This window comes from Tauraco erythrolophus, chromosome 4 (genome assembly GCF_009769465.1).
Source record: "Tauraco erythrolophus isolate bTauEry1 chromosome 4, bTauEry1.pri, whole genome shotgun sequence".
In the NCBI taxonomy this organism is placed as follows: Eukaryota; Metazoa; Chordata; class Aves; order Musophagiformes; family Musophagidae; genus Tauraco; species Tauraco erythrolophus.
Window position 1 is genome coordinate 23,693,418 of NC_141468.1, and position 26,721 is coordinate 23,720,138.

The window sequence follows — 26,721 nt, forward strand, 5'->3', positions numbered from 1 at the left end:
CACGTTACTGCTGCTTGGTGCGGGCGGGCATTTCCATGCAAGCGCCAGCCACCCGCTGCAATAACAAGCACCAACACATCATTCGCCTCCCGCTCCGAATCCGGAGCGATTTCATTACTCGTGGAGGTGCAGGGACGTTTTTTTCCGGCAGGAAGGTCCAGTGTAAGTTTATTGGGGGCTTCCGCTGTTTACAAGTCATCGCTTTTGCTCACCATCCCCTGGGAACCGAGGGAATCGAAGTTGCCAGGTAAATGCCCTCTTCCTTGTCTGCAGCACTTGAAGAGAAGCAGCTCCAATCTGTCGTGTTGCATGGCTGCTTCACCGCTATTGTACCGCATGAAATGCAAAGCGGAGGCAACGTTTAATTGCATAGCTGTCACCGGGCAGCTCTTGTCGTTGCCCGCCTCTCGTGACATTTCTCTGCGCGGCTCTGGGGAGAGGGAGGCTGCCGCGTACTGCACAGCTGCCGCTGCACTGCTGCTGGGCTTGCGGTTGCCCGGCTGCATCGTTATTCCGGCCCGTTTGCACCGCTCTGCCCAGGGCTGCGGGGGGCGGGCGGGGGGATGCTCCCGCCGGGCTGCCGGCGGGGGAGCTGCGCGTAGGGCCCGGCGGGAGGCCGGGGGTAGCGGCAGGCCCCGCAGGGGCAGCGTCCCGCCGCCCGAACGCGGTGCCGCTGCGGCGGAGTAGCGCGGCCGCGGCCCCGCCGTGACCGCTGTCGGTGTTGTCCCCGCAGGCCGGGCGGGTGCCGCCCGCAGCCAGCCCGCCGCAGCGCGCCGCCCGTCCCCGGGGAGGCCCGGCGGCGTGAGGCCGCCCGCCGCCGCCGCTTATGCAACACATCATCGATAACCACCCCGACATGGCCACCGCGCTGCTGGCGGGCGAGAAGCTGAAGGAGCTCATCCTGCCGGGGCAGCAGGATGACAAGGCGGGCGCGCTGGCGGCTCTGCTCCTCCAGCTGAAGCTGGAGCTGCCCTTCGACCGCGTGGTCACTATCGGCACCGTCCTCATCCCCATCCTCCTCGTCACCCTCGTCTTCACCAAGAACTTCGCCGGTAAGGGCAGCGGGACGCCGGCAGCGGGTGGGGCGGAGTGGGCAGGGCCGCACCCTGATGGCTGCTGAGCGGGACCGGTGGTGCCGTGAGGGCGGCTGCCACCCCGCGCAGCGGCGTCGTGGCGGCGGCCGCTCCCCGCTGATCGCCCCTGCGGAGGAGGCGGCCGCCGCTCCTCGCCTTCGCGCCACGGCAGGCGGGAGGAGCTGTGGCACAGCGGCGGCCGCTCCCTACGGCCCCCGGTGCTGAGGGGGCGGCTGCCGCCCCTCGCCGGGGCGGGCGGCTGAGCGCCTTTCCGCGCCGATGGGGAGGGGAGCGCCGCCGGGGCCGTCCCGGGTCTCTCGCCTGCAGGCAGCGATGGCGCGGGGGGTGCCCGCCGCCCTGCAGCGGCTGAGAGCTGGTGTGGGAGACAGGGCGCGATTTTGTGCTCCCTGAGGTGGGTGCTGGACAGGTCCCGAGCTGGACCCTGCCCGAGTTCAAGCCTTTGTCCTGGCACGAACTCAGGTACCTACAACATGAGTGTTTAACTGGCCTGCGGGGGAGAGGCAGATGCTTTCGTGGAGGCTGGTACAGTATATGGAGACACGTGCACGCTGTGCTTTGCCGCATTGTGATAGTGGAAGTCACTGGTGTCTGTTCCCGTTGAGGGCCTATGTCTTGCACACAGCCAGTAACAGTTTAAAAAGCCTGGTTTGATTGCCCATCACCACCAGCGCAGAGTCCTTCCAGCCTCGGGAGGTCCAGTTTTGAGGAGCCTTGAGAATTACTGACCCAGTAAACTTTTGTGACACCTTTTGGGCCCTTAGCGCGTACGTAAACGTTGTCTTACTTTCTGAAGTATGGGCTTGATGAGTGCAGCTGCCAGTGCCTGACTGCTTTTAAGGTCCTCTGGAGCTCCATGCTGAAGATGCACGTGAAGTTATTAGCACTTTAATATACAGGCTGACCTGACAGTTTGTATCTGTGTGGTCAGTGGGAATTGGCTGTATTCAGTCAAACGTACCAGAACCAGGCTCTTGCTGCGCATGCTACTTTGGGATTGACTTCCAGCGCTTACATATCCTTAATACTTGTTTTTATTATAACATAAATTACCTAGAAGAATAATTGCTTGCAAATGGAGTCTTGAGATTTTTCTTAATTCTAGTTAAAAGTTTTTCAGTCTACCTCAGTTTTTAAACATATATAGCTCAAGATCTTCAGCCACAGTTAATAAGAGCCTCATTTTTTGGATGTCATCTGGAGGTACCTCAGACCATATTTTCAGGGTGTGCTGAGCTTGCTAAACATGTGAAAACTGTTTCTTGATAGCAAATGGAAAGCAGGATTCAAGGTCACCTTTGGTGATCCTCTGTAGAATGCAAAAGTTTAGGGGTCCCTTCCTTTATTTGGTTTGTAGAGAAGTAAATTAACAAAAAGGCAATCTTACAGAAGCTCACAAGATTGTGTACCTATATATGTGCTTTCATATTGTTTGAAATGTACAGGTTTGAGCCTCAGTAGGCCTAAAGGTAACCTTGGGTGCCGGAAAGGTCATTCCCCTCACATGTGTTCCTTTACATTGTGCAAGTTTCCCAGCAGAAGTCCTTTGATGACTGACTGCTTGTGCAGACAGTAGTAACTTGTTCTACATGAGCAAATCCTCCAAGACTGCAGATTGTGGAGGAAGCCTCAAGTCCAGGAGACTCAGATTAATACAGTCGATGTCCCTCTGCAAGTCTGAACTGTGGTCCGCACAAGTATGTGGAAGAGAGAGGGTCTACTTAATTTCTGCATTTGAGTTTATTTTGTTCTGTGGAAGACTATTCTCCAGGCTGATGGTTGCATTGCAAATTTGTTTTTCAGGAGTACCAAAAGCTGTATCATTTGTGTCTACTTACGAACCATGTATGCTCATTTGACACAGTAAGATATAGGGCAGTAACCCATCATGTCCTGTCAGGAAGAAGCTTACAAGGCAACATAGAAAACACCCTTTGGAAAAATGTGGAACACCACTTTTCTGTCATATGATGTCATGTGTTTGTTCAGATGGTCTGCAGTTAGAAAAATAATACGAGAAAGAAAGAAAAAAATGAAAGATACAAGAGAACGTAATAGAAACACTGAGTGAGTCTGATGAAAATAGATTCCTTTTTGGAGTGGAGTTGAAGAGCTCAGGATTAGATTAGTGGATTCAGTTCTGCTTCCACAGAGTTCAAGAGCAAAACTCCTATTAATTTTAGAATCATAGAATAGTTTGGGTTGGAAGGAACCTTTAAAGGTCATCTAGTCCAACCCCCCTGGAGTGAGAAGGGGGGATCTTCAGCTAGATCAGCTTGCTCAGAGCCCTGTCCAACCTGACTTTGAATGTTTCCAGCAATGGGGCATCTACCACCTCTCTGGGCAACCTGTTCCAGTGTTTCACTGCCCTCTTTGTAAAAAATTTCTTCCTTATATCTAGTCTAAAGCTACTCTCTGTTAGTTTAAAACCATTACCCCTTGTCCTATCGCCACAGGCCCTGCTAAAAAAGTTCGTTCCCACCTTTCTTATAAGCCCCCTTTAAGAATTGAAAGGCCCTGATAAGGTCTCCCCAGAGCCCTCTCTTCTTCAGGCTGAACAACTCCAACTCTCAGCCTTTCTTCATAGGAGAGGTGTTCCGTCCTCTGGTCGTGTTTGTGGCCCTCGTCTGAACCCACTCCAGCTGATCCATGTCTTTCCTGTGCTAAGGACTCCAGAGCTGGACGCAGTACTGCAGGTGAGGTCTCACCAGAGCAGAGCAGAGGGGCAGAATCACCTCCCTCAACCTGCTGGCCACCCTTCTTTTGATGCAGCCCAGGATATGGTTGGCCTTCTGGGCTGTGAGTGCACACTGCTGGCTCATGTCCAACGTTTCATCCACCAGTACCTCAAGTCCCTCTCTGCAGGGCTGGTCTCAATCCCTTCATCCCCCAGCCTGTATTGATACCAAGGATTGCCTAACCCATGTGCAGGGCCTTGCACTTGGTCTTGTTGAACCTCATGAGGTTCACATGGGCCCACTTCTCGAGCTTGTCCAGGTCTTTCTGGATGGCATCCCGTCCCTTAGGCGTGTCTTCTGCACCACTCAGCTTGGTGTAATCTGCGAACTCACTGAGAGTGCACTCGATCTTACTGTCTGTGTTACTGATGAAGATATTAAGCAGTACTGGTCCCATTACGGACCCCTGAGGGACACCACTTGTCACTGATCTCCATCTGGACATTGAGCCATTGACCATTGCCCTCTGGATGCGACCAGCCAACCAATTCCTCATCCACGAGCAGTCCACCCATCAAATCCATATCTCTCCAATTTAGAGAGGAGGGTGTTGTGGGGGACCGTGTCAAAGGACATAGAGAAGTCCAGATAGATGACATCCATAGCTCTTCCTTTGTCCATGGATGTAGTCACTCTGTCACAGAAGACCACTAGGTTGGTCAGGCAGGACTTACTCTTGGTGAAGCCATGCTGGCTGTTTCGAATCACCCCCCTGTCCTCCCTGTGCCTTAGCATATCTTCTAGGAGGATCTGTTCCCTGATCTTCCCAGGCACAGAGGTGAAGCTGACAGTAGGTGGTTCCCAGGGTTGTTCTTTCTACCCTTTCTGAAAATGGATGCAATGTTTCCTTTCTTCCAGTCACCAGGGACTTCACCTGACTACCAGGGCTTTTCAAATATCGTGGAGAGTGGTTTGGCAACTACATCAGCCAGTCCCCTCAGGAGTCTGGGATGCATCTTATCATGTTGCATAGACTAATATATATTCGGGTTCCTCAGGTGGTCATGAACCTGATCTTCTTTTACAGTGGGAGGGACTTTGCTCTCTCAGTCCGTGTCTTGCAGTCCATCCACTTGAGAGGTGTGGGAAGAGAGGTTGCCAGTGAAGACTGAGGCAAAAAAGTTGTTGAGTACCTCAGCCTTCTCCTTATCCATGGTTACCAGTTTGCCAGTCTTGCTCATCACAGGGGGTACGCTTTCATTGACCTTCCTTTTCTGGCTGACATACTTGTAGAAAGCCTTCTTTTTACTCTTTGCATCCCTTGCCAAGTTCAGCTTTGTCCTCACCTTGGCCTTCCTGACCCCATCCCTATACAGCCAGGCAGTGTCCTTATAATCTTCTCAGGATACCTCTCCCTACTTCCACAGCCTCCGTATTTCCTTCTTGCCCTTTAGTTTGACGAGCAGGTCTCGACTCATTTATGCCAGTCTCTTGCCTTGCTTGCCAGATTTCTTGCACCTGGGGATTGCGCTTTATGGAAAGCATCCTTAAAGATCTGCCAGCTCTGTTCTGTTCCCTTTTTCCTGAGGACAGTTTCCCAAGGAGTCCTATTGACTAATTCCTTGAACAGCTAGAATTTTGTTTTCCTAAAGTTCAAGGTCCTGACTTTACTCTTTGCCTGATCCATATCCCACAGGACCGCAAACTCCACCAGAGCATGATCACTGCAGCCCAGGCTGCCTTCAGTCTTAACATCACTGATTAGCTCACGTGTTGGTGACTGACATGTCCAGTATCACATCCCCTCTGGTAGGGCTGTCCATTACCTGGCATAAGAAGTTATTCTCAGTGAATTCCAGGAGTCTCCTGGATTGCCTACAGCTCACTGTCCTACTTTTCCAACAGATGTCAGGGTGGCTGAAGTCCCCTAGCAGGACAAGAGCCTGCAAGCGCGATGCCTCCTGTAGCTGGAGTAAGGCGGCTTCGTTGACAGGCTCCCCTTGATGGGGTGGCCTGTAGTAGACGCCAGCCACAAGGTTTCCTTTGTTGCCTTCGTCTCTAATTCTTACACATAAGCTTTCAACCTGCTCATGGCTATTCTTCAGAGACAGATCTTCACGCTCTATCCATTTGTTGATGTAGAGGGCAACCCCTCTGTCCCTCCTTCCTCACCTGTCCCTTCTGAACAGCCTGTAGCCATGTAGCCACACTCTAGTCATGGGATTCTTCCTGCCAAGTTTCATTAATGGCAACCTGGTCATAGCTCTCTAGCAGCGTGGTGACTTACAACTGCTCCTATGTTGTTGCCCATGCTGCATGCATTGATGTAGAGGCACTTCAGCTGGGCTGTCGGCCATGTCAGCTTAATTCCTTTGAGGTATTTCACTGGTGTTTCCCTGTTGGCTCCTATTACCTCAGGAGCCCCTGGGTCATCTCCATAACTCTTCAATTGTGCTCCGTGTAGCCAGCACTTCTCAGAGCAACAGGCTGAGGGCCCTCGTTAGCACCTCTAACCTTGATGTGACATCCCACAGCTTGTCAGGGGCAAGCCTGATATGATTGCCCTCCCCCTTTGAGTCTAGTTTAAAGCTCTGTCAGTGAACCCTGCTGGCTTGTGAGCAAAGACCCTCTTCCCCTTTTGAGAAAGGTGAATCCCATCTGATGCCTGAATCAGGTGTTAATCTGTTACCAAAACTGTACGTACTCAGACTGCTTTACTAAGTCAAGCTTGTCCAGAGACACTGATGGTAATAACAATAGTCCAGCTGGATACATGCTTGTTCCCAATTCTGCAGTTTATATTATGTTTCACCTGTGCACTGCCATTGATCTTTAAAAAAAATCTGTCGTAATTTGCTTACTTTGGATACTGTTCCCTGTGTGGAATTTAAATAATATGTATGAAAAGGGCAAACTTTGCTGACAATTGAGAAAGATTCCTGCTGCCCCTTTGGTTGTGAATGTCATAGTAGCTTCCCAAACTTTGCTTTGGGCCCTTGTGCACATCAGTTATTGCTTCAGAATAGGAAATAAAAACTTGATGCTTGTTGTTAAACCTACTTCTGTTAATGATCTCCAGTACAAGCAGTGGAAAGCTGCTGTCATGCCACTAAACTGACAACAACCCTGTTTTCTGGATCTATTCCATATTATTTAATCAGTGTTGGTAAAGCTCTTGAAACAGTGGTGTTTTGCTCAAGTGTGTGCACTTGAGACATAAAAGCGTAGTCATCAAAAAGTAGTGGTTTCTCACAGAACTTTTTGCTCTAGATTGGAAGAGTCTGCATGGTTCATGTGTAGAGGAGATAAAAACCTTTGAGTCTGTGTGTGGGATCAAGTGTAGCTTAAAGAGTAGTCAAGAGCAACTCTACAGTCCGAGCAGCAAGGGTGTCCTTTCCCGGGGCTGTGCAGAAGATGCCCCATCATCGCGGGAAGTTTGGACGTCCCAGGGCAGCACTGGGCCTTCTGGGGCCAGCAGCTGCAGTGGAGCATGTGTGAAAGCAGAGTTCAGCCCCACAACACAGACAAAGAAAAAGTGTGTTGTTTATTTAAAAGATAATTAACAACCTTAAAAATCATTATGTCTGTAGTGTAATATATTGTATACTGTAGTTTGCCCGTGGGTGAAGATAAAGTTATTTAATTAATTATGTTGGTTTAGTGCCATGGGCAAAGTCATTGTTTAGGTTAATGCATTCGCTCTTCATGTAAATGATTTGTTTGTCCTCATTTTAGAGTGTTCTGATCTTTACATCACTTTTGAGAAATTAAATCACAAATTTCTGGTTTAGTAGCATAAAAGGCAAGACCTAATTGTTTATCAGATACTATGCTGATTTTCTGAATAAATCACAATCCAGCTGAATTTAATGTGTTACAAAAGGCTTTAAATTAGGTATTGCGCTTTTCTCCTATTACTTGCATCATAGAATGGTTTAGGTTGGAAGGCACCTTTGAAGATCATCTTGTCCAACCCTCTTACCACGGGCAGGGACACTTTCCACTAGACCAGGTTGCTCAAAGCCCTGTCCAACCTGGCCTTGAACACTTCCAGTGATGGAGCATCCACACCTTCCCTGGGCAACCTGTTCCAGTGCCTCACCACCTTAATCATAAAGAATTTCTTCTTTATGTCTCATCTAAGCATACTCTTAGTTTAAAACCATTGCCCCTTGTCTTGTCCCTACAGGCCCTGGTAAAAAGTCGCTCTCCATCTTTATTATAAGCCCCCTTTAAGTATTGAAAAGCTGCAGTAGGTTTGCCCTTTTCTTGCCCAGGCTGAACCACCCCAACTCTCTCAGCCTGTCTTCATAGGAGAGGTGCTCCAGCCCTCGGATCATCTTTGTGGCCCTCCTCTGGGGTTGCTTTAGCAGATCTTTCTTGTTCTGGGGACGGCAGAGCTGAACGCAGTACTGCAGGTGGGGTCCCACGAGGGTGGAGTAGAGAGAGAGAATCATCTCCCTCGACCTGCTCACCACACTTCTTGTTATGCAGCCCAGGATGCTTACAGTATCCATACAGTCTGACTCGATGTTAAAAAAAAAAAAAAAAGGGTCTGTCATCCTTGATTCACTTTTGCCTTATAAATGAATCTGTAACATTATGAAAATTTATTGGGAGATAAAGTATCGTTTCCAAACATCACTACTAGATGGCAGTGCTTTTTGTGTGAAAATGAGCTCTCTGCAGAGAGGTGGCCTGGGGCATACACAGCACTAGGATGTGCTCCTGAGTGTTAAATTCAGGCTGTGAAGGAATCAGTAAGAGTTTGACTGTTGATTTCAGTGCGAACAGGACTTCACTCTGATGGCTGAAGTAAGATACAATTCTTGCACTGGCCCCCCTGCAAAGAAATGCATACAGACTTTCTTTGCACTTCCTGAGCTTACTTTCTTAAGAAAAAAGAAAATCATAGAATCATAGAATGGCATAGGCTGGAAGGGACCTTAGAGATCATCTAATCCAACCTCCCTGTCATGGGCAGGGATGCCTCTCAACTAGATCAGGCTACTCAAGGCTCTGTCTAACTTGGCCTTGAACACCTCCAGGGAGGGACATCCACAACTTCTCTGGGCAATTTATTCCAAAGTCTTACCACCCTCGTACTGAAGAATTTCTTCCTAAGATCTAATCTAAATCTGTTCTCCTTCAACTTAAACCCATTTCCCCTTGTCCTATCAGTGGACACTTTTGTAAAAAGTCCCTCCCCAGCCTTTCTGTAGGTTCCCTTCAGGTATTGGAAGGCAGCTATTAGGTCCCCCCGAAGTCTTCTCTTTTCAAGGCTGAACAATCCCAGCTCCTGCAACCTGTCCTCGTAGCAGAGATGCTCCAGCCCCTGGGTCATCTTTGTGGCCCTGCTCTGAACACGCTTCAACAGATGTATCTCTCTTATGGTGGGGACACCAGAACTGGCTAACCTCTTACGTTATCATTTCTGAGTCTCCCAAATGTCCTTTAATGTTTTTCAGGCAAAGCAGTGTGATTGCAGAAAGGACACCCCTAGAATGTTTATTAAAATAAATCCATGTGCTGTATTTATACTGATCATGAGATCGTCACAAAGTCATTTAGGAGCAGTAGTCAGCTACCCCACACAAAGAAAACCCACGTGAGAACCCACAAGAGAAGAATTAATATTGTCTCCCTTTCTAAAACTCACCCATGGACATACTTCATCTAAAACCAGAACATCTTGTATTTAGAAGTCGGTGTATGTTGACTTTGAAGATAATAAGGGAGGTTTTGGAGGTGTGTTTCTCTGACTCAGTGGATAGATCTGTATTCAAGTGGAATTGATTTTCTGGAGTCACAGGGCTCTCAGCCCTGATGAAAGTGCCTACAGAAGGCAGCATAGGCTAAAGAAAACCCTGTAGCAATGTTCTTGTTGAGAATAACAATGCATGCAGCTGGTAGTCCCAAGGAGACTTACTTCAGTTTGCTCTGTTTTCATTTGGAAATTGCAGCGTTAAAGATAACATTTTTTTTTTGTTTAAATACAAATGTGTCTGAATATCTGTCAAACAGTATAATGACCTCCATTATACCCTGTGTATTCTTAGGCATCTGCTGGAACACTCATGCAAATGTATATGTAGTGCTTTGCAAAGGTCCATGCTTGTATTTGACTCGTTAGAGCTTTGATTTCTCATACCTGAAAATCCAGAAGCCTGACTTTTCATTCCCTAGGAGCTTGAACAGTTAGTTATTCCTGTGCAAGCTAGAAATAAAATACAACCAATATGAATGGAGAGTTCAGACTTGGTAGTGCTGCCGTGTCCCAGTGCAGGAATAGGTAACTGTGCCAGGTACTGTCTGGTGGAGAAGCAAATTGTAAGCTTGGAAGTATAGGTTGTCACTTTTGTCCTTTCGTTTTATCTGTGTTGGAGCCTGCTGGATTGTTCCCTTTCCCACAGTAGAGGGTTTGGGGTTCTTTCTATTTATTTATTTAGTAATTTGTTTTTAAAGAAAATATTTGAAGTATTTTTGTGTTGAAGCAGGCTAGCCTTAGATTAATATTCAGTCAAAAAAAAAAAAAAAGGTAAAATACCAAACTTCTAATTAAATGTTAGTACGTAAGGCTCTAAGATACGTAGTTCTAGTACAGCTACAGCCTGTGTCAGCAGTTGGTTTCAGTGACTGTTTCAGTATCTCCTACCAAGACATGGTCAGTCTGGGGAGGCATGGAACTAGTTGAAAAGGACTTGGTCCTTTAATACATCACCTTTCCGTTTTCACTTACTTTCTAAAATGCGCAAAATGCAGAGTATTATGAGACTGCAACTTTGATTATCAGTTTGAAGTGTGTCTGTTTGGTGTTCCATGTGACTTTCATCCTTTCCTCTACCCTCCCTGTTTTTACCATGGAACTAGTACCCACAGACCACAGCCACGAGTAGGATGCTGTTGGGTACTTAATACTGATCTTCACCAGCAAGTGCTGTATTTTGTCCTCTGTGAATAGCAACGATGCTACTGGCAGTGAGTGGCAGCCTTTTGTACCAGGGCATCGATGAACTTCCAAGACACTGTTCTACGGTCCAGTAGATGAAAAGATACTTGGCTATCATGATGTGCTGCTTAGTTTGTTTGTGTTGTTCAACGTTTTTACTAAGTGGTTTAAATATTCCAATTCAGTGTTGTGCTGTGTTCAGAAGCAACACTATCAGTAATGTCTTTAGGAGGTTCTCTGTGTAAGGGACCAGAGAGTGGTGGGCCCCAAAGGAGAGTAAGTTGCTGTTTCTGTCATGTGTTATCTTCACAATGATGAAATATTTTAGTTTCCAAACTTTCAAAAGATTTAGGACTAATGTGGTCAATTACAGGGATTGCTAAGTCATACCCCTCTTGTGTAGTCCCTCATGCTTTCTGTTCACAGTGAATTATTGTGTATTGCAGTCATATTTGATTTTCCCTCAGAAGCTGTTAAATACCAATACTTTATTAAAATAAGCAAAACAGTCATCCAGCTGATTTTTATACTTTAGTCAAAAGCCGAGCTTTGGCATTGATTTTCTTGCTAGGTTTATAAAACAGTGCCTACAAAATACCAAAAAGTTGCTCATAAATACTGTATTTCTATGTCTCTTAGCAGTTACGTAGCTCAGCCTTCTACCACCCTTCTGCTAGAAAATTCTCATGAGGAAGTAATGGAAGGAGACTGTAAGTTAAATGACTGAAGGGTCAGTTCAAGTTTTTATATTTTCTTTTCTGATTTGTAATCATTTTGCATAAGCAATGCCTACTTCACTGTGTAGTACAGTATATGCTTGAGTTCAATGTCTTTTTATACATTTCACCCTACAGTATGTTTGAACCAGTATATGTTGAAGATTTCTCTGTTATAAGATGGAGTTTTGTCTTGTATTTCTGGTCAACTTTTCTAATGTATACTGCTGTTTCAAGTTGTGGGCAGCATATTTAGACATGCTTGCTTATGTGACTTACCTGTTAGATGGTTTTGAGCTTCTTTTCCATTTTTTATCTTTAAGTGCACTTAAAGCCACATACAGTAAGAAAGTGAAGATGACATTTTTCCAAGTGTTTATTGTTAGTGCTAAGAGTACAGGGCCAGATTGTTTTATGTACGTGATGACACCAGTGTAGAAATTGGTTCTCAGGTGATATTAGCTGTAATAAGAGAATTTAAGGAGTGTCTCAGTACCACTTGTGTTTAAGTGCTTTCTAATCGTATACTTTTAAAAAGAAATGAAATAGTACAAGCAACCACAGACTGGCTGCAGTTCAGCTGCTGGCTCTTTGCACTGCTGATGGAATTTTTCCCAAAGGGTAAGAGCAATCCACACGCACACACAAACACAAGGTGTGCACGAGATAGCTAGCTGGCTTTCCATGAGTTTTGGTCATTTAAAGATTTTAAGTTGCACAGTTGAATGTTAAACAGAAAGGTAATCTTGAGGAAATGCATGAGCCTCGTGTGTAATCATTCCACTGCAGTTCCTAGTGGCTACAGATATTTTTCTTTCATGAATTCCATTTCTTAAACTTCATCGACACATATACATCATCTTTTTTTCATATGAAATTTCATGACCCTGTTTGCGCTATCAAACTGTTTATCTTCCCAAGTGTCACGAATGTGAAGAGGTCAAAAATGTGGATGAGATTTAGTTTAGTACATGCTTTTGGGTAACTTTGACAATTTGAACAGATGGTCAAAAATATTTTTGTTTAAGAGCAATTTAATGCATTCATCTTAGTCTAAAGGGAACATTGTCAATAAGTAAGTGTAAGGTCAAGACTGTTTTTCAAAGCTAGTCTGAAGTATTTTGAAGCTTTTTTCTCCCTAAACTGGATAGAAATTGTGCATCCATGATCTAGAAGAAATCTAAGCTTGTACTGTTTCTTAGAACTGTGAAACTCTTCAAGAAGAATACGCATCGTCACTGAGTTCCTTAGCTTTTGTCAGTATTAAAAATGACTGCAGTGGGCACCTTCGGTAGGTATACACGTATAATTACGAAAGCTGAATAATTTCACAGTAGACTGGCATGATTCTTGCAGAGGTTCCCTTTGTTTCCCGTGATACAGGATGTATTCTAAGAAAAACGCTAAAATCAGTGCAGATATTTCTTATCATCAGGGATTTTGTCCCAGACCTGTATTATATTCTTGCATTTGAATTGGGAAAAACAGCAAGGTTAGGGGATTTGTTTGCTTTTTTCCCTGGCACCATGCCTGTTGTGCAGATTCTAAGTTACAAGAGCAGTGATGCAGCCAGGTGCTGAGATGTGTGGTGTGTTTTTTTGAGCTAAGAGCTCAGTGACTATTTCTGGAACGTTTTAGTTACACACTGAAGTAATTATTTCAGCATTTTGAGGTTGAGGTGCCTTGTCTTCTGTGGGATTCTTATTCAGGAGGGCGCACTGGAAATGACAGAGCCCCTGAGAGCCTTGGGAGGCTGATTCTCCTGGCTTTGTCATGACAGATCAGAAGAGTTCTGATACTTTACAAAACCCAATTTCTCTGCATATGGAGGAACCAGTTTTCCAAAAAGCAGTAGACCGGCCATCTCTGCCTCCTAAATACTATGTTATTAAAATAACATAATTACCTAATGAGCTAACTATTGGCATTTTTCTTCTTTTTCAATATGAAGTTTTCCAGGTCCTGTGTTTATGCCAAGAGGTACTTAACACAAGCTGTCTTTTTCATCTCTAATCATTAGATAACAATAATGCAGTAGAACAAATATGCTGTTTCCTGTGGCTTCCTGTGTTTGTATTTGGCGCTTGACTCAAGGAGCCACCCTTGTCTATGTATCATCGGTTTCACTGGATTTTCATAACTCATTTCACTTTGGCATTTACACATTGTTGTGGTTTACTTCAGGTGTTACTCTAGTCCACATTATCATAGTGTCCAGGTGCTTGTGTAGTTGCTTTGGGGTTCAGTCTCTAGAGGGGAATCTTTGAATTGCCCAAAAATATTTTTTGATCTTTGGAAAACATTAAAACACTTACTTTCACATAGTCCTTCTTCTCCTATCTGAAGGCAGAAGATCTGTACATCACCAAAATTCCACTCACTTCCTCGTGTAAGTGCTAAATTTAGAAGTAAATATTATTTAGATCTCTTTTGTTGAACTGTCTGCATGGATGAATTGTATTTCAATGAATGCATTCTTTTAAATTCATGTCTAACCTTCCCTCAAACCTTAACATAATACAAAGCAACGTTATAACACAGAAACCAACCTCTATATGCAAATACAAGCATTGCAATTTCTTTCCAGGTGTTTTCCGTGTTCTCATAGAGCTCTTTTGAACACAAGAACAAAAGCTCCTAGTGATGTTCAACAGTACAATCACTATAAATAAGCTCTCTTTCCAATGGCGTTACCACCACACTGCATGGCCGTCACATGATGGATGGTAGCTCATTATTGAGGAAACGTTCCTCTGTAGGAGCAGCCTAAGGGATTTCATTTAGGTGTTTCTGCACTTTCCGCATAACAGTTGCCATTTCTGGAAAAATTTCCTCCAACAGACTTCAACATATCAACCAAGTAGGACTAGGTATCTTTCTCTCCTGAATAACCTGGGCAGGTGTTATAAGTCTTTAAGCCTCAGATTGCTGGTAAGTGAACTTCAGCATACCAGCTAATTTTAGAAGAGCCAATGTTGACTACATACAGGGAATATAGTTCTGTAGATTTATATATACACTAGGAAAGTGCATTACTAATTTACTGATTCTGCAGATCCAAAATATATGCAGTTCAGGCAGCAGTCCTGCAAGGAAAAAAGACCCAAATTGTAAATATGGGGACACCTGCTGCTGTCCTTACATTGCAGTTACCCCTATGGGGAACCCATCACCTATCAGTCTTTGAAACTGCTTATCTACATCTCACCCATTATGACTAACTCTTGTACAGTACAGGCCAGTAAAACTTACTAGCAGCAGTGGTTTCCTGTCTCATTTCTTTAGGGACTTTCTTTTCAAGATTTTTTTCTTAAACAGGACAAGTGGTTTCAGAGAGTGGGCAAAAAAGGCTATACCTTACCTTGTTGATCATGGAGAAATTTGTACCTTAGGAAGACTTCATGGGCATGGAACCTATATTCAGATTTGGAAAGAATATTCCCTAAGAAAGGTAAAGGTATTGTCTTTTTGTTTTGATAAAAGTAATAATTCTTAATAATTAGCTTGCTAAGTTAAGGCTTAGTTTGATGACTATTTTCTTATTCGTATGAGTAAACACAGTGAGTTAAATAGGACAGTATGACTACAGTTGATACACAAACGTAATTTCAGGAATCCATCTTCATACTGTACTAATTTCTAACCTTTAAATATCCTTTAAATAAAGTAGTTGAAATAAACCAGTTAAATTAAGGGAGTTTTTCCTTTGTCTGTGAATTAATTTGGGTATTAGCCAGCCTTTGTTGAAATCACATTCAGAGTAGAGAGTTACATATTCCTTGTGGACTGTGTGACTGAGGTGGAAAACCTGTATACTGTTTAGATAATGTTATACTTCCTTAAACTGCATTTTCAGCCTCAGTAACATGAATGTTTTTTGTTCTTTTTTTCTAGAGAGAAGAGGATCCAGGACACTTGTTTTCCATTTAAAAATTGCTGAAAAACTACTAAATAAATTATATCTGTTTCTCAAAATAAACAGTTTGCTACCTGCTTTCTTGTGCAAATCTTGTAGTACGCAAGGTGAATGAGGCGTGTATGTCTCATTGCTTACACGTATGTGACACAATGTAAGGAGAGCAGTATGATAAGGACTACCCTTGTCAAATACTGGCATTTATTGCAGAATTCAGGGAGTTTCTAATTTATCTTTGCTCTTAGAAACTTGTGTTCTGGCATCTGATGGTCAGGGAGATTCAGAGAATCTACCAAAACACTACATATCTCCTCAGAGTCAAGTGGAGAGGACTGTACAAGGAGTGCTTCAGAGAACTTGGCTGGAATGTCAGCTTTTATTCATAGGCAGGTTGGGCACCAGCATGAGGATGATTTAGCAGCCCTCTTCAGGAGGGCAGAGAGCAAATTGTTAGGAATCACTAGGCCCAGAGTGAGTCTATAGTGTATTTACTTACCAATATGCTTACCTGATACTCAGCTTGGGTCTCCAGCCTGACCACTTGTCCAAGAGCTGGGAGATCCAGCCTTTTCGGCAGCACCTAAGCACCACTTCTGCTTCCTATACCCAATGTAGGGCCATGGTGGTCAGGCTGAATGTTTACTTCTAGATCCTTGAAGAATTTTTTGCAAAAGAGGCATATTTACCTTTGTCTTAGTGTAGCAAGCGCAAGAAATTTCATCTTTTCATTCTTGAATTATATTTTCTGAAAACTACGTTCCTTTTTATGTTTTTTTTCTATCTGCTGTTAGAAAATTGTGCTATTCCTTCTGCATTACTGAATTATTGCACTAGAACACTGAAATCATGTGATACAGTTGGAAGATTAATTTAGAGGTGTGATTTTTCTTTTTCCATAGTAAATTCTAAAAGCTGGAGGTCTCAGGAGACATATGAAATTTATTATTATGGTTTATGTTTTGCTTTGGGTGAATATACCTTATTTCACTGGGAATACGGTAGGTGTAAAAAGTCATTTGCCTTTTTGTATAGGGGCATATACTGTTTATTACTACTATTTTCCTTTCTTACTTTTTAATGTCTACCAAAGGCATTGTAAATATGTTGTCTATATTTATTTAAGTAACTTTTGCTCATAATAGTATTTTAGAAGCTTGAAATTGACCCCCCTACAGCATCAGTTCTTCAAGGAGAGAGACACATGCCAAATTTTATGCACTGTGAGTAATCTTATTGGCTTCAAAGGAATTGCCCAATGCTTGAAGTCACTTAAGTCTTTTTAGGAGCAGGTCTAATTTTTTACAGTATTGAATAGTAAAAGATTGGCATTGTCATCTTTATTTTGAAGGGGCAAGTGAATGTTTGCGTTAGATGCAATTCACTCACTTTCACAGGAAGACTTGTAAAAACTTAACTTTGCAAAGGTGATGGAGAGTGATACATATCTACCAGCTTCACCATGTCGTCTTGACAGTGTCATTTCTATGTACCATACACCAGCTCACATTTTTTTGCAAGTTTTTTTTTTTATAGATAGGCAAATCTGCATGCACAGACACATACGTGCACACAGCCTCCTTGGTGGACTGTGCTGTTGGTATCTCTTCCTTTGATTGAGATGCAATACTGGGACCTGACCTTTAGCCCCTTGTATTGCAGTGATCACCTTCTAGTCATATTTTACCTAATGTGTTCCTAGTGCAACTGGCCGTTGCATTCATTCTTGGAAATGGCCATTTCTCAAACGTGCACAAAATTACTCCTGCATGAATCAGCTCTTCTTGCAGGACATGACCTAAAACCAACCCAAGTTCACCTTGAGGACAATCAACCATTGGAGCAGGTTGCACAGTCAGCTATGTAGTCTCTATCTTTGGAGGTTTTCAGACTAACAAAGGCCTAATCAAGCTGGTCCAAACTGCGTTGTGACCCTGCTTTTAGTGAGACATGGGTCTCAGTAACTTCCAAGGTTCCTTCCAGCATTTCCATGATTCTGCATTGGGGTGTAACTTCAGGGAATAGTCTAGAACAGCAGTTACCAGATTTTTCCACCGGTAACATCATTTCCAGATCTGAGATTATTTTAGCAGGGGTAAGTTTCACAAAGGTTCCAACCTCAAACCTCAGCACTCCAGCCCTTGCTTGAGGAATTTCAGAACTTACAGTATTGTGTGTCCTGCATGAAATTAAGCAGGATTTATTTATCTAACATATTTTCATGCCTAGCACTTGCAGCCTGACAAACAGTGTTTAAATCAGGTCCTCTTTAATAGGGCAGTTGAACATATGCTGAACTCTATGGAGGTCGGGGAGCCACTGAAAGGAGGTGGCTGACCTTGGTTTGGGAACAGGAGGAGTGGGTATGCCTGCAGGAAGCCCACAGGCATTTCTTGGAGCCTGTACTAACAGGCAGCAAACTCAGCAGCTCTTGGCTTCCATAGTTTGCCCTCGCTCCTTCTTTCCATACTGTACAGATTCTTTTTAAAAGAGTTTTTTGAGCACAGCCAGTTCCCTCATCCCCTTCACTACCTTGGCTATCATTTCATTCCCCTAACGTATGGCCTTTGTACCACAATATGTCCTGCAAGTCATTTTTCTCCAGTACTTAAACTGATGGGATGAGATGGTACAGAATGGAGCATGTGAAAAAACTTAGCTGTCAAGGGATTTTAATTTTTCAAGTGGCATAACACAATCAATTATATTACACAACAAAGTAATTCTGTGTTGATTATTTCATCTTCTTTGCACGTTCAAAAAATATAGTGAGATGTGTCTCATACCTTATCCATGAGTCTAGTTTTGTGGACTTCTAGAAGCTACTTGCGTGCACAGTGAGCAGGATAAAGTATATTTCTGTACATCTGTGGAAAACTTCTGATGTAGCACTCCTAATAGTGATCATCTAATAATATCGAAAAAAGGGAAGCTGAGCTTCCTAGTATGCGTCTTTATACTCAAGTCAGTATAAGATAAAGTATAATATACTTTAAAATATATTAACAGCAAGGACTTTTTTTTCCCAATTATTTCTGCTCAACATTAGCGCAGGGTTACTTAGTCTCTTAAAAATTATTCAAAAGGAACATTTCGTGGGAATGTAGGTAAGTATTACTGAAGACAGGATTTGTTTTTTAGATATTCCTAGTGATTTTTTTCTAAAACTGTGTTGAGCTTCATATTCTGGCATGCAGTTAACACATTTGTGAAGGTGGACCTGAGGGCAGACCTTCAGACTTTGAACTTAATGAGATTTTACTCTGAGAGTGAGAACTAAAAGTCTTGCAGTAAGCCTATCACGTTTAATGTAGAAAAGTTGAGTTTACTATTCCAGCCACCAATAATGATGGCAGGTTAATTGTCTTACTGTTGGGGTTTTTTTTGCCTTTGGTACAGATGCACACGTGTACAAATCACAGATACATGTCCACCCTGAGCTACCTTTTTATTATTGTTTGGAACTGGCAAAAGGTTATTTTTGGAGATGATGACCTTGCTCTCTTTTTTTTTGGTAGGAGTTTCTGTCTCCTGGGCTCACGAGAATGTAGCTATCAAGGAGAGTGGAGGGGTAGATTATATTTGTGGGCTTAAGCCTAGACAACATTGAGAAGATGACCAGTCTGCTCAGCCGTAATTATGTCTCGTAAGCATTTAAAAAAAAAAAATTATTTACATCATCTCACTCTATTTTCTTTTCCTACATAATCAAACAGTTACACCATATGCAATTAAACTGCAGAGTCTTGGGAAATAGCTGCATTTCATGGTGCCTGGAGTGGTTATATGAAAAAGAAACTTTCTAAAGTGCCTGAGGATTTTTAGGGTGAAATAAGAATATTGGTAGAAACTTTCTATATTTATGGATATAAAGTTAAAAGCAAATAATTTTTTTATATTGCATGATCTAATGTTAGAGCTATGATTTTAACACTGTTACTGTAACACTGTTAAAATCTTTTTTTAGTGCTACTTACCTGTCAGCAGAACATTTTAAAATAAAAAAATGCATCTGCTGTGCCTTCTTGAAACTGCGTTAAGTAGGGCCCACACAGCTACCGTGAGTTGTATGTGTGAGAACAACTTGTTACTCCCCCATCCTCATCAGATCTGTGTGTTGAAATCCAGCTGTATGTTACTGCCATCTTTCATAGCAAATAAGATTAGTTAATGACACGGTGTTTTTCTTTTTCATTTATTCCTGATTGACACAGATTGCAGTAGAGGAGAAACAGGTCCATACTCTAATAGGATGGGATCAAACACATTCATGGTGTTAAACGCCAGGTAAAGTGCAAGGTAAAATACTGACACTGTTTAGGAAGGAGCATTTACAAAAGCTAACTCAGACCTAGTGGTGATCTTGCTTGGCAGCCTCTTGTGAATGAAGAGAGACGGGTTCCTCCAGGCGATAGCTAAATTAGTCTTTTGCTTTGAATCATTGTCTAGAAGGGTCTTCCTCTCTTCTCCATTGTCTGGATGGTTTTCTAGGTGAATGAGCTGATGCTATGCTTTGTGAGTCAAGTCGTACTCTGAGAAGGTTAAGCTAAATTCCCCTGTGGAGTAACTTCACCAAAATTAGTGGCATTCACTGATGGTTGAGTATGGCTCAAACATATTAGAAGATACTGTTTGGATAAAATGGCATTGTAACTCCATTTCCCCCACTTCAATCAGTTATAAGAAATCCTGCTGACTTCACTGAGGATAGGGTTTCATCTGAAGGGTCTTGGGATTTGCATGGCATATAATGTCATAAATCATGTCAATTTAACAAATATGCAAAGAAAATATTAGACTAGCATCAATAAATAACAAAACAGTGGATAAGAATGGGACACCATGCTCAGCTATCTCAATAGGTTAGAGATCTCTCACAACTTGCCAGGCAATGGGAGCAGCTTAAAAAATGTTTAACAGAGGAAAAGCAAACAAATTCCTGTAAAATGAAATTTGCTTTCTTTACTGGGCTGGGCAGCCTCATTTTTGAAGTAGCCTCTAATGAAGCTGTTCAGTCCAAACCAGAGCTGTGAATGTCTTCAGACTTTTTTCACAGAAGCAGTGGCAAAGGACCACCGATGGACTCTGCACTCTGAGTGCAGTTAGTCTGTAAGTGATCTGTCCAACCTAAATGTAAATGTTAAGACATTTTGATTTGTTTCCTTTTTTTATTTAGAAAATAAATATATATTTGATTGTTGTTGAATATATACAGTTTTGGCAGAAGTCACCTTAGCTTTCAGGTCTCGGTGAAGAGAACTGAAGAGAACTATTCACCATTTGTTGGGTAGTAGCAACTGATACATGAATCCAAAAAACAATCCTTATGGATGATTTGTGTGAATACTTGTTGCTGTCTTCCCAAGTATTCATGGTGCTGATACATGGGAGAAATGAACCCATGTATGTCACAGGAAATCAGGATTCATATTGGCAGGTTCTACTGAGCTTAGGTACACCCAATTCAACATATTTCTGCTGATGGGAAATGCACAGCGCTTCTTTGCCTTTTTTTCCTGGTGGGAACATTTTTGCATAGGAATCTACTTTGTCTTCTGGGAAATCATACAGTAAATCATCGATAGAAGAAGTTGTAATTTTTTATATGCTTTCCTTCATGAGTAGAGTTGGGAGGGCATGTAAGTACCAAAAACAACAGTCAGTGAGCATTTTTCATATAACACATGGCTGTAAACGCACAAAAATAGTCTAAATGGGAAGCCATGTAATATTAGAGTGCTTTAAGCTCTGCTCTGATGTTGAAGTTGTATGATTTTAAAATAGTCTTCAAAAGTGATTTTAAAGAATTTGCAGGGCTTACTCGCTTTACATGCTGTCTTGGGTAGCATCATTTATTCTAGCAACTCTGTTTAAATTGGTTGTATTTTTAGATAAGAATCCTCACTGAATCGCTTTTTAAAACAAAACCATTTTTGTGCAGTCCTCAGCCTGTAGGTCACAGGAGAGGTTTACACCTCAACATTTTACCAAAGAACTAGTAAATGCTTTTGATTTGCTTTCATATGAGAAGTAGTTGGTCAAGTGAGGAGTCCTCTGTTAAGCCAAAAGGATTAGGGTTTTTTGCCTGCCTGTTAATTTTTAATATTTTCTTTATTGTTGTCAAACAACGTAATATTTTATTATTTCTCTTTGTGATTTGTATTGTTAAGAGAACAGTATCACTGTCTTCCAGTGAGCTGTTCTCGATCTGGATTGTAGACCGCGTTCGGAACTGGAGCAAGCTTGGTGTTCTTGAGCAATTCTCAATTCAAGAGAACATGCCTTCTTCCTATGGGTCTCATTTTAGGAAGTTTTTTGAAGGTGTACAAGAACGCTATAAAATATATTCCCTTTGTTCTACCTGGCAATACATGGAAATACAGTCTTCCTCTTTGAAGAGGGTGTTTTGATAATGGTCATTGCTCTTTGAGCGGTTGATACTATTCTAGTTTTCACAAGGTTTTCATCTTACTTTCATATATTGCTAGCAAAATGTAATTGTACAAGAACATAGCTTATCTGCTGGGTCAAGACAAAAGTCCTTTTAGCCCAGTATCTTGTCCCTGATGATGGCGAAAAGCAAGTGCTTAGGAAGGAGTGTTAAAATGGACAGGCATACAGTGTTACTTCCTTTGATACACCTGTCCACCTTCCATCACCCTATGGCTTAAACAGGTCCTGAAAGAAAAATTGCATCACTATCTTTGTATTTACTAATCCTTGCTATACTTTTTCTTCCATTACTTTGTCTGATTGCTTTCTTGATCTTGTTTCTTCCATAATACTGTATGACAGTGCGTTCCACCGTTTAATTGCACACTGTGCAAAAAGCAGTGTTACAGTTTCAAATGTAGAATTAAATTTTCATAGTGATAAATACAGTTAACACACCAGATTCTGTTCTGGTCAGTCACACTTTAATTCAGCACTGTTAGCTGGGGTGGATACAGTTGACTAAATGCTTGTATGGCTTTAAGTTTCAATTTTTTCTACCTTACCCAGTTAGTAAATTTTGTTAATAAGGATTAAAAACATTGCCTTCAGCTATATCTAACTTTTTTCTATTTAGAAGAGTATTTAGCTGGGATGAACCTTAAATTTCACCTAAATGAGCCTTTCAGCAATTGCACATAACATCCTTAGCTACTGTATAGTAGATATCAGGTCTCCTAGCTTTACAGAGCTTAGGCCACAGTTGCTTAGGATATTGTTCTCAGAGAGGTAATTAAACCGAACTACGTTATTTCTTGCTGACATTTCTAGCTGAGGTTCATTCTAAAACTTCCAGGTAAATAGCTTTGCCTGGAGGCCTGTGAAGATGTGCGCAGGCTGAGCTGTCTAATAGACATGGAGGGCTTAATGGTCGTGTAAAGATACAGTAAAATAAAATTTATGTCATTTGAAATGTTTATTTTCCAGAGCTCCTTTTGTAGGTTAAATGCACAGCAGTGACTTTTCTCTCTGTTATACAGAGGAGCCAATATACTGTTACACACCACACAACTTCACCCGCGATCAAGCCTTGTATGCCAGAGGATATTGTTGGACAGAATTAAAAGATGCCTTGCCAGGAGTTGATGCCAGCCACTGGCCCTCCTTGTTTGAGCATAAGTTCCTACCTTATGCACTGCTGGCTTTTGCTGGGATAATGTACATTCCAGCTCTGGGCTGGGAATTTCTGGCCTCCACCCGACTGACTTCAGAGCTTAATTTTTTGCTTCAGGAGATCGATAACTGCTACCACCGTGCAGCTGAAGGGCGAGCACCAAAAATAGAGAAACAGATTCAGTCCAAAGGCCCGGGGATCACCGAGAGAGAGAAGAGAGAAATCATTGAGAATGCAGAGAAGGAAAAAAGCCCTGAACAGAACTTGTTTGAGAAATACCTGGAAAGAAGAGGACGAAGTAACTTTTTAGCTAAGCTTTATCTCGCGAGACATTTGTTCATCATCTTTTTAAGCATCATTCCAATTACATACTTATCCACCTACTATGCTACACAGAAGCAAAATGAATTTACATGTGCATTAGGAGAGCCTCCAGACAAAACGAGCAGCTCCAAATTGCACATCAGAGTGAACTGTAAACTGCCATCTGTTCAGCTCCAGCGGATTATTGCTGGTGTAGATATTGTTCTCCTCTGCTTTATGAACTTGATAATCCTCATCAACTTAATTCACCTCTTCATATTTCGCAAGTCCAACTTCATATTTGATAAACTGAACAAAGTTGGAATAAAGACCAAGAAACAGTGGCAGAAGTCCCAGTTTTGTGACATCAATATTTTGGCCATGTTTTGTAATGAAAATCGGGACCACATAAAGTCATTGAACCGTCTGGATTTTATTACAAATGAAAGCGATCTGATGTATGACAATGTGGTACGCCAGCTGCTTGCAGCGTTGGCCCAGTCCAATCATGATGCCACTCCGACCATGCGTGATTCAGGGATCCAGACGATAGACCCAAGTGTTGATCCGGCAGACATCGATGCTAACGAGCAGCTCATCATTAAGAGACCAAGGAAGAAGATGAAATGGATCCCGACTACCAATCCCCTTCCTCAGCCATTCAAGGAACAGTTAGCCATTATGAAGGTTGAAAACCATAAACCTGAAAAACCGAAGCCTGTGCGGAGAAAAACGGCGACAGACAGTCTTATAGCTCCTTTGTTAGAGTCCGCTGCAAAAACCTCACAGCAATCATCCGCTCATAAAACCGAGCCAAACGCCATCACAAGCACAAGCACTGAAAAAAAACACACACGACACTTTTCCTTGGATGTTCATCCATATATACTTAGTAGCAAAAAACCCAAGCCAGAGATTCAAGCCATCCCCTCGATGCCTACGTCTAAAAGCCAAGAGGGTGGATTTTTAAACCAGGAAGAGAATGTCGTAGTACACGTTACCTCGTCTCTCAAAGGTACAGTATGCCATAATGCCCGTGCCACCTCACAGACCATAATTTGTGTAGTGACCTTCAGGAACTCAAAGCTTATCTGAACTGTTTGACCTCCCTTGCTAGATTTTGGGATAGTTAATAGTCTTAGGGCTTGCAGGCCTCAGAAATAGGGGTTCTCTCTCTTTACCAGCTATACGGAGGATAAGGATTATGATAGGTATAGCTGTACAAGCCAGCCTACAAGCTGTTGATGCAGGTAACTTTTCACATGTAAGCAGATTTTCACAATTGCAAACGTGGTCATGCCTTGCCAAGGAAATGAGGAGGGTTTGGCCTCCGTGATACCCCTTTCTGCTCCACCAGCACCTGGCACGTTTCAAACCTGCCTTATTTTCAAGTCATATGGAAACTACCATGGTAGATGACCAGTACTGTGTCCAGTAATAGCCACTTAGGAGTGTATGAGAAACTGCTAATGGCAGTTAAAGCTGCCTGTAGAAAAAAAAATCTCTTTAATTACCAATTCTTAAGGGTTGGCATGTGTTTGTTACCTAGGAAATCACAACTCTGATCATTGATACTGTTCTTTGTGCATGAGATGTTTTAAATTGCTCATGTGGACCAGAGGGTGGTCTGAAGTGCAGGTGCTGGTCAGGGACTCAGGAATTCTGCCATTCCCTTCCTGTGTGGCCTTGCAGGAGATGTTCTTTCTGTGCCTTAGCTCCCTGTGTGTGTCGTAGAAATCCTGTCCCTTTCTTACCTCAAAGGAGTGTTTCAAATATGCCAATATAATTGTTAGGTGTTAGAGTGATGGGGAAAGCCATGTGAGCACTAAAAAAAGGGATAGATCAGTAGATAAACTGATAGACAGATAGATATCTTCTTGTTTATTTTTGTAAGCTACTGACATAGGAAAGAAGCACCATGCAGTTGAAGTTACAGAAAGATTTGTACGTACTTAAAGCAATGGCTCTCATCTCATTACAAGCTAAGACCTCCCTCTGGGCTTCGACAGACTGACAGCTACCGTCACCCCACTGCCCAGCAAAGAAGTGATTTGAGGTATAAAAGTTTCTGTCACTTCCAAATCCTTATGCTCCTTAGAGCCCTCTAACCCCCCAATGTGCATGTGAGCTATTCTACAGCATTCCTTATCCAGTCACCTGCTCTGATTTCAACTCCTCAAAACTACTGGAGTTTTCTGGTCTCAGTTACTTTCATCTAAATTAGTGTTTGAATACTTCAAGGGCAAAAAGAATTACTGTAGTTTTGGGGCTCTGTTATTCCCCATTAAAAAATTTCAGCTTTGCTTTTGAGTTAGACCTACATTGCAGTTCATCAGGTAAGGTAGACTTAAAATTTCTGGAAAGAGACATCAGTTAATATCAAATTGCTGAGTTCTTTCTAAAGCAAGTGGCTTACAATGTGCAACCACTATTTTTTCCCATTGAAAATATCTGTGCTTTTTGTATTCCATCCTGTGGATTTCAACGTTCATAATGTTTGTCAAAACATTAAATCATAACATTTATAAAACGCCTGCCAGACTGTAGAGGAGAATAAAAGATATTTTTCTGTTGTTTTTTGTTTGTTTTATAAAAATACCATTCACGTAAGGAAGCATGAGCATGCGTAAAAAAGAGCAAGATTTACAAAACCCATTTGTTGTTTGCCCTGTTTCCCTGAGCTTACAATCTTGTTGTTTTGAAACAGTCCTGTTGGATTTCTCAGTGGGTCCCAAGAAAAATTAATTTTGGGGTCCACTTCTGCTCCCACTGAAATCTGGCAAAACTGCCAATGGCGTTTATTGGTTCACAACACTCTCTCTGTTGGACTGGAAGGATGAAAGCCTCCCTGTCTTTTCACTGGCTGCTTTACTTTCTTTTAGACACCCCTCATCCTGCAAAAGAGATCCTGTACTCATCTGAGACATGCAGAACTGTGCCTGCTGCTGGGGCTTTTGTCACGTGTAACCACAACCATATAGCCACAACCGCTGCTGCAACGAGTATGACTTTGAACCAAGTCAAGCCAGAGCCAACACCTGCACTGAACTGCAACCCAGCCCACCCCTTGCTGCACATCAACACGCTGTACGAGGACCACGAGGAGGAAGTTTCCAACATAATAGACAATGGTATTCACTCACCAACTGATACTGGGGAAATTCTCTCCATCCCTACCCCAAAGCAGATAAGGTTGGCAACATTTGATGAACCAATGGCAATCGTGAGCTCGGTGGAGTACTGAAGACCCGGGGCAGCGCAGCTGCGGCCTCGTGGCCAGGCCCATGACCACTGCAGTGCGGACCGTGGTCCTCCCAGCGATGCAATTCACTGCATGAGCATGGAGAGTTTTCACACAGAATATAGCTTTCGGTAATAACACCAAACCGTTTTTCAGGATCACATCATGAGCCGCATCAGTCATTTGCAAAATAGAATAAAGAAAATCTGGTGGAAATAGACCTT

General features: G+C 42.7%; 1 protein-coding gene across 1 annotated transcript; it reads left to right on the plus strand.

Moving 5' to 3' along the window:
- The first annotated feature begins 826 nt into the window (after positions 1-826).
- Positions 827-26,500, plus strand: PANX2 (pannexin 2). Its single transcript, XM_086610670.1, has 3 exons — positions 827-1,052; positions 22,820-24,271; positions 26,139-26,500. The coding sequence occupies exons 1-3, from the start codon at positions 827-829 to the stop codon at positions 26,498-26,500; spliced, it is 2,040 nt and encodes a 679-aa protein (XP_086466796.1).
- Positions 26,501-26,721: the final 221 nt, after the last annotated feature.

Coding starts and splice junctions, on each gene's coding strand:
- PANX2 (XM_086610670.1), top strand. CDS start 827: ATGCAACACATCATCGATAACCACCCCGACATGGCCACCGCGCTGCTG. Junction 1,053..22,819: donor CTTCACCAAGAACTTCGCCG/GTAAGGGCAGCG, acceptor TCTGTTATACAG/AGGAGCCAATATACTGTTAC. Junction 24,272..26,138: donor CGTTACCTCGTCTCTCAAAG/GTACAGTATGCC, acceptor ACTTTCTTTTAG/ACACCCCTCATCCTGCAAAA.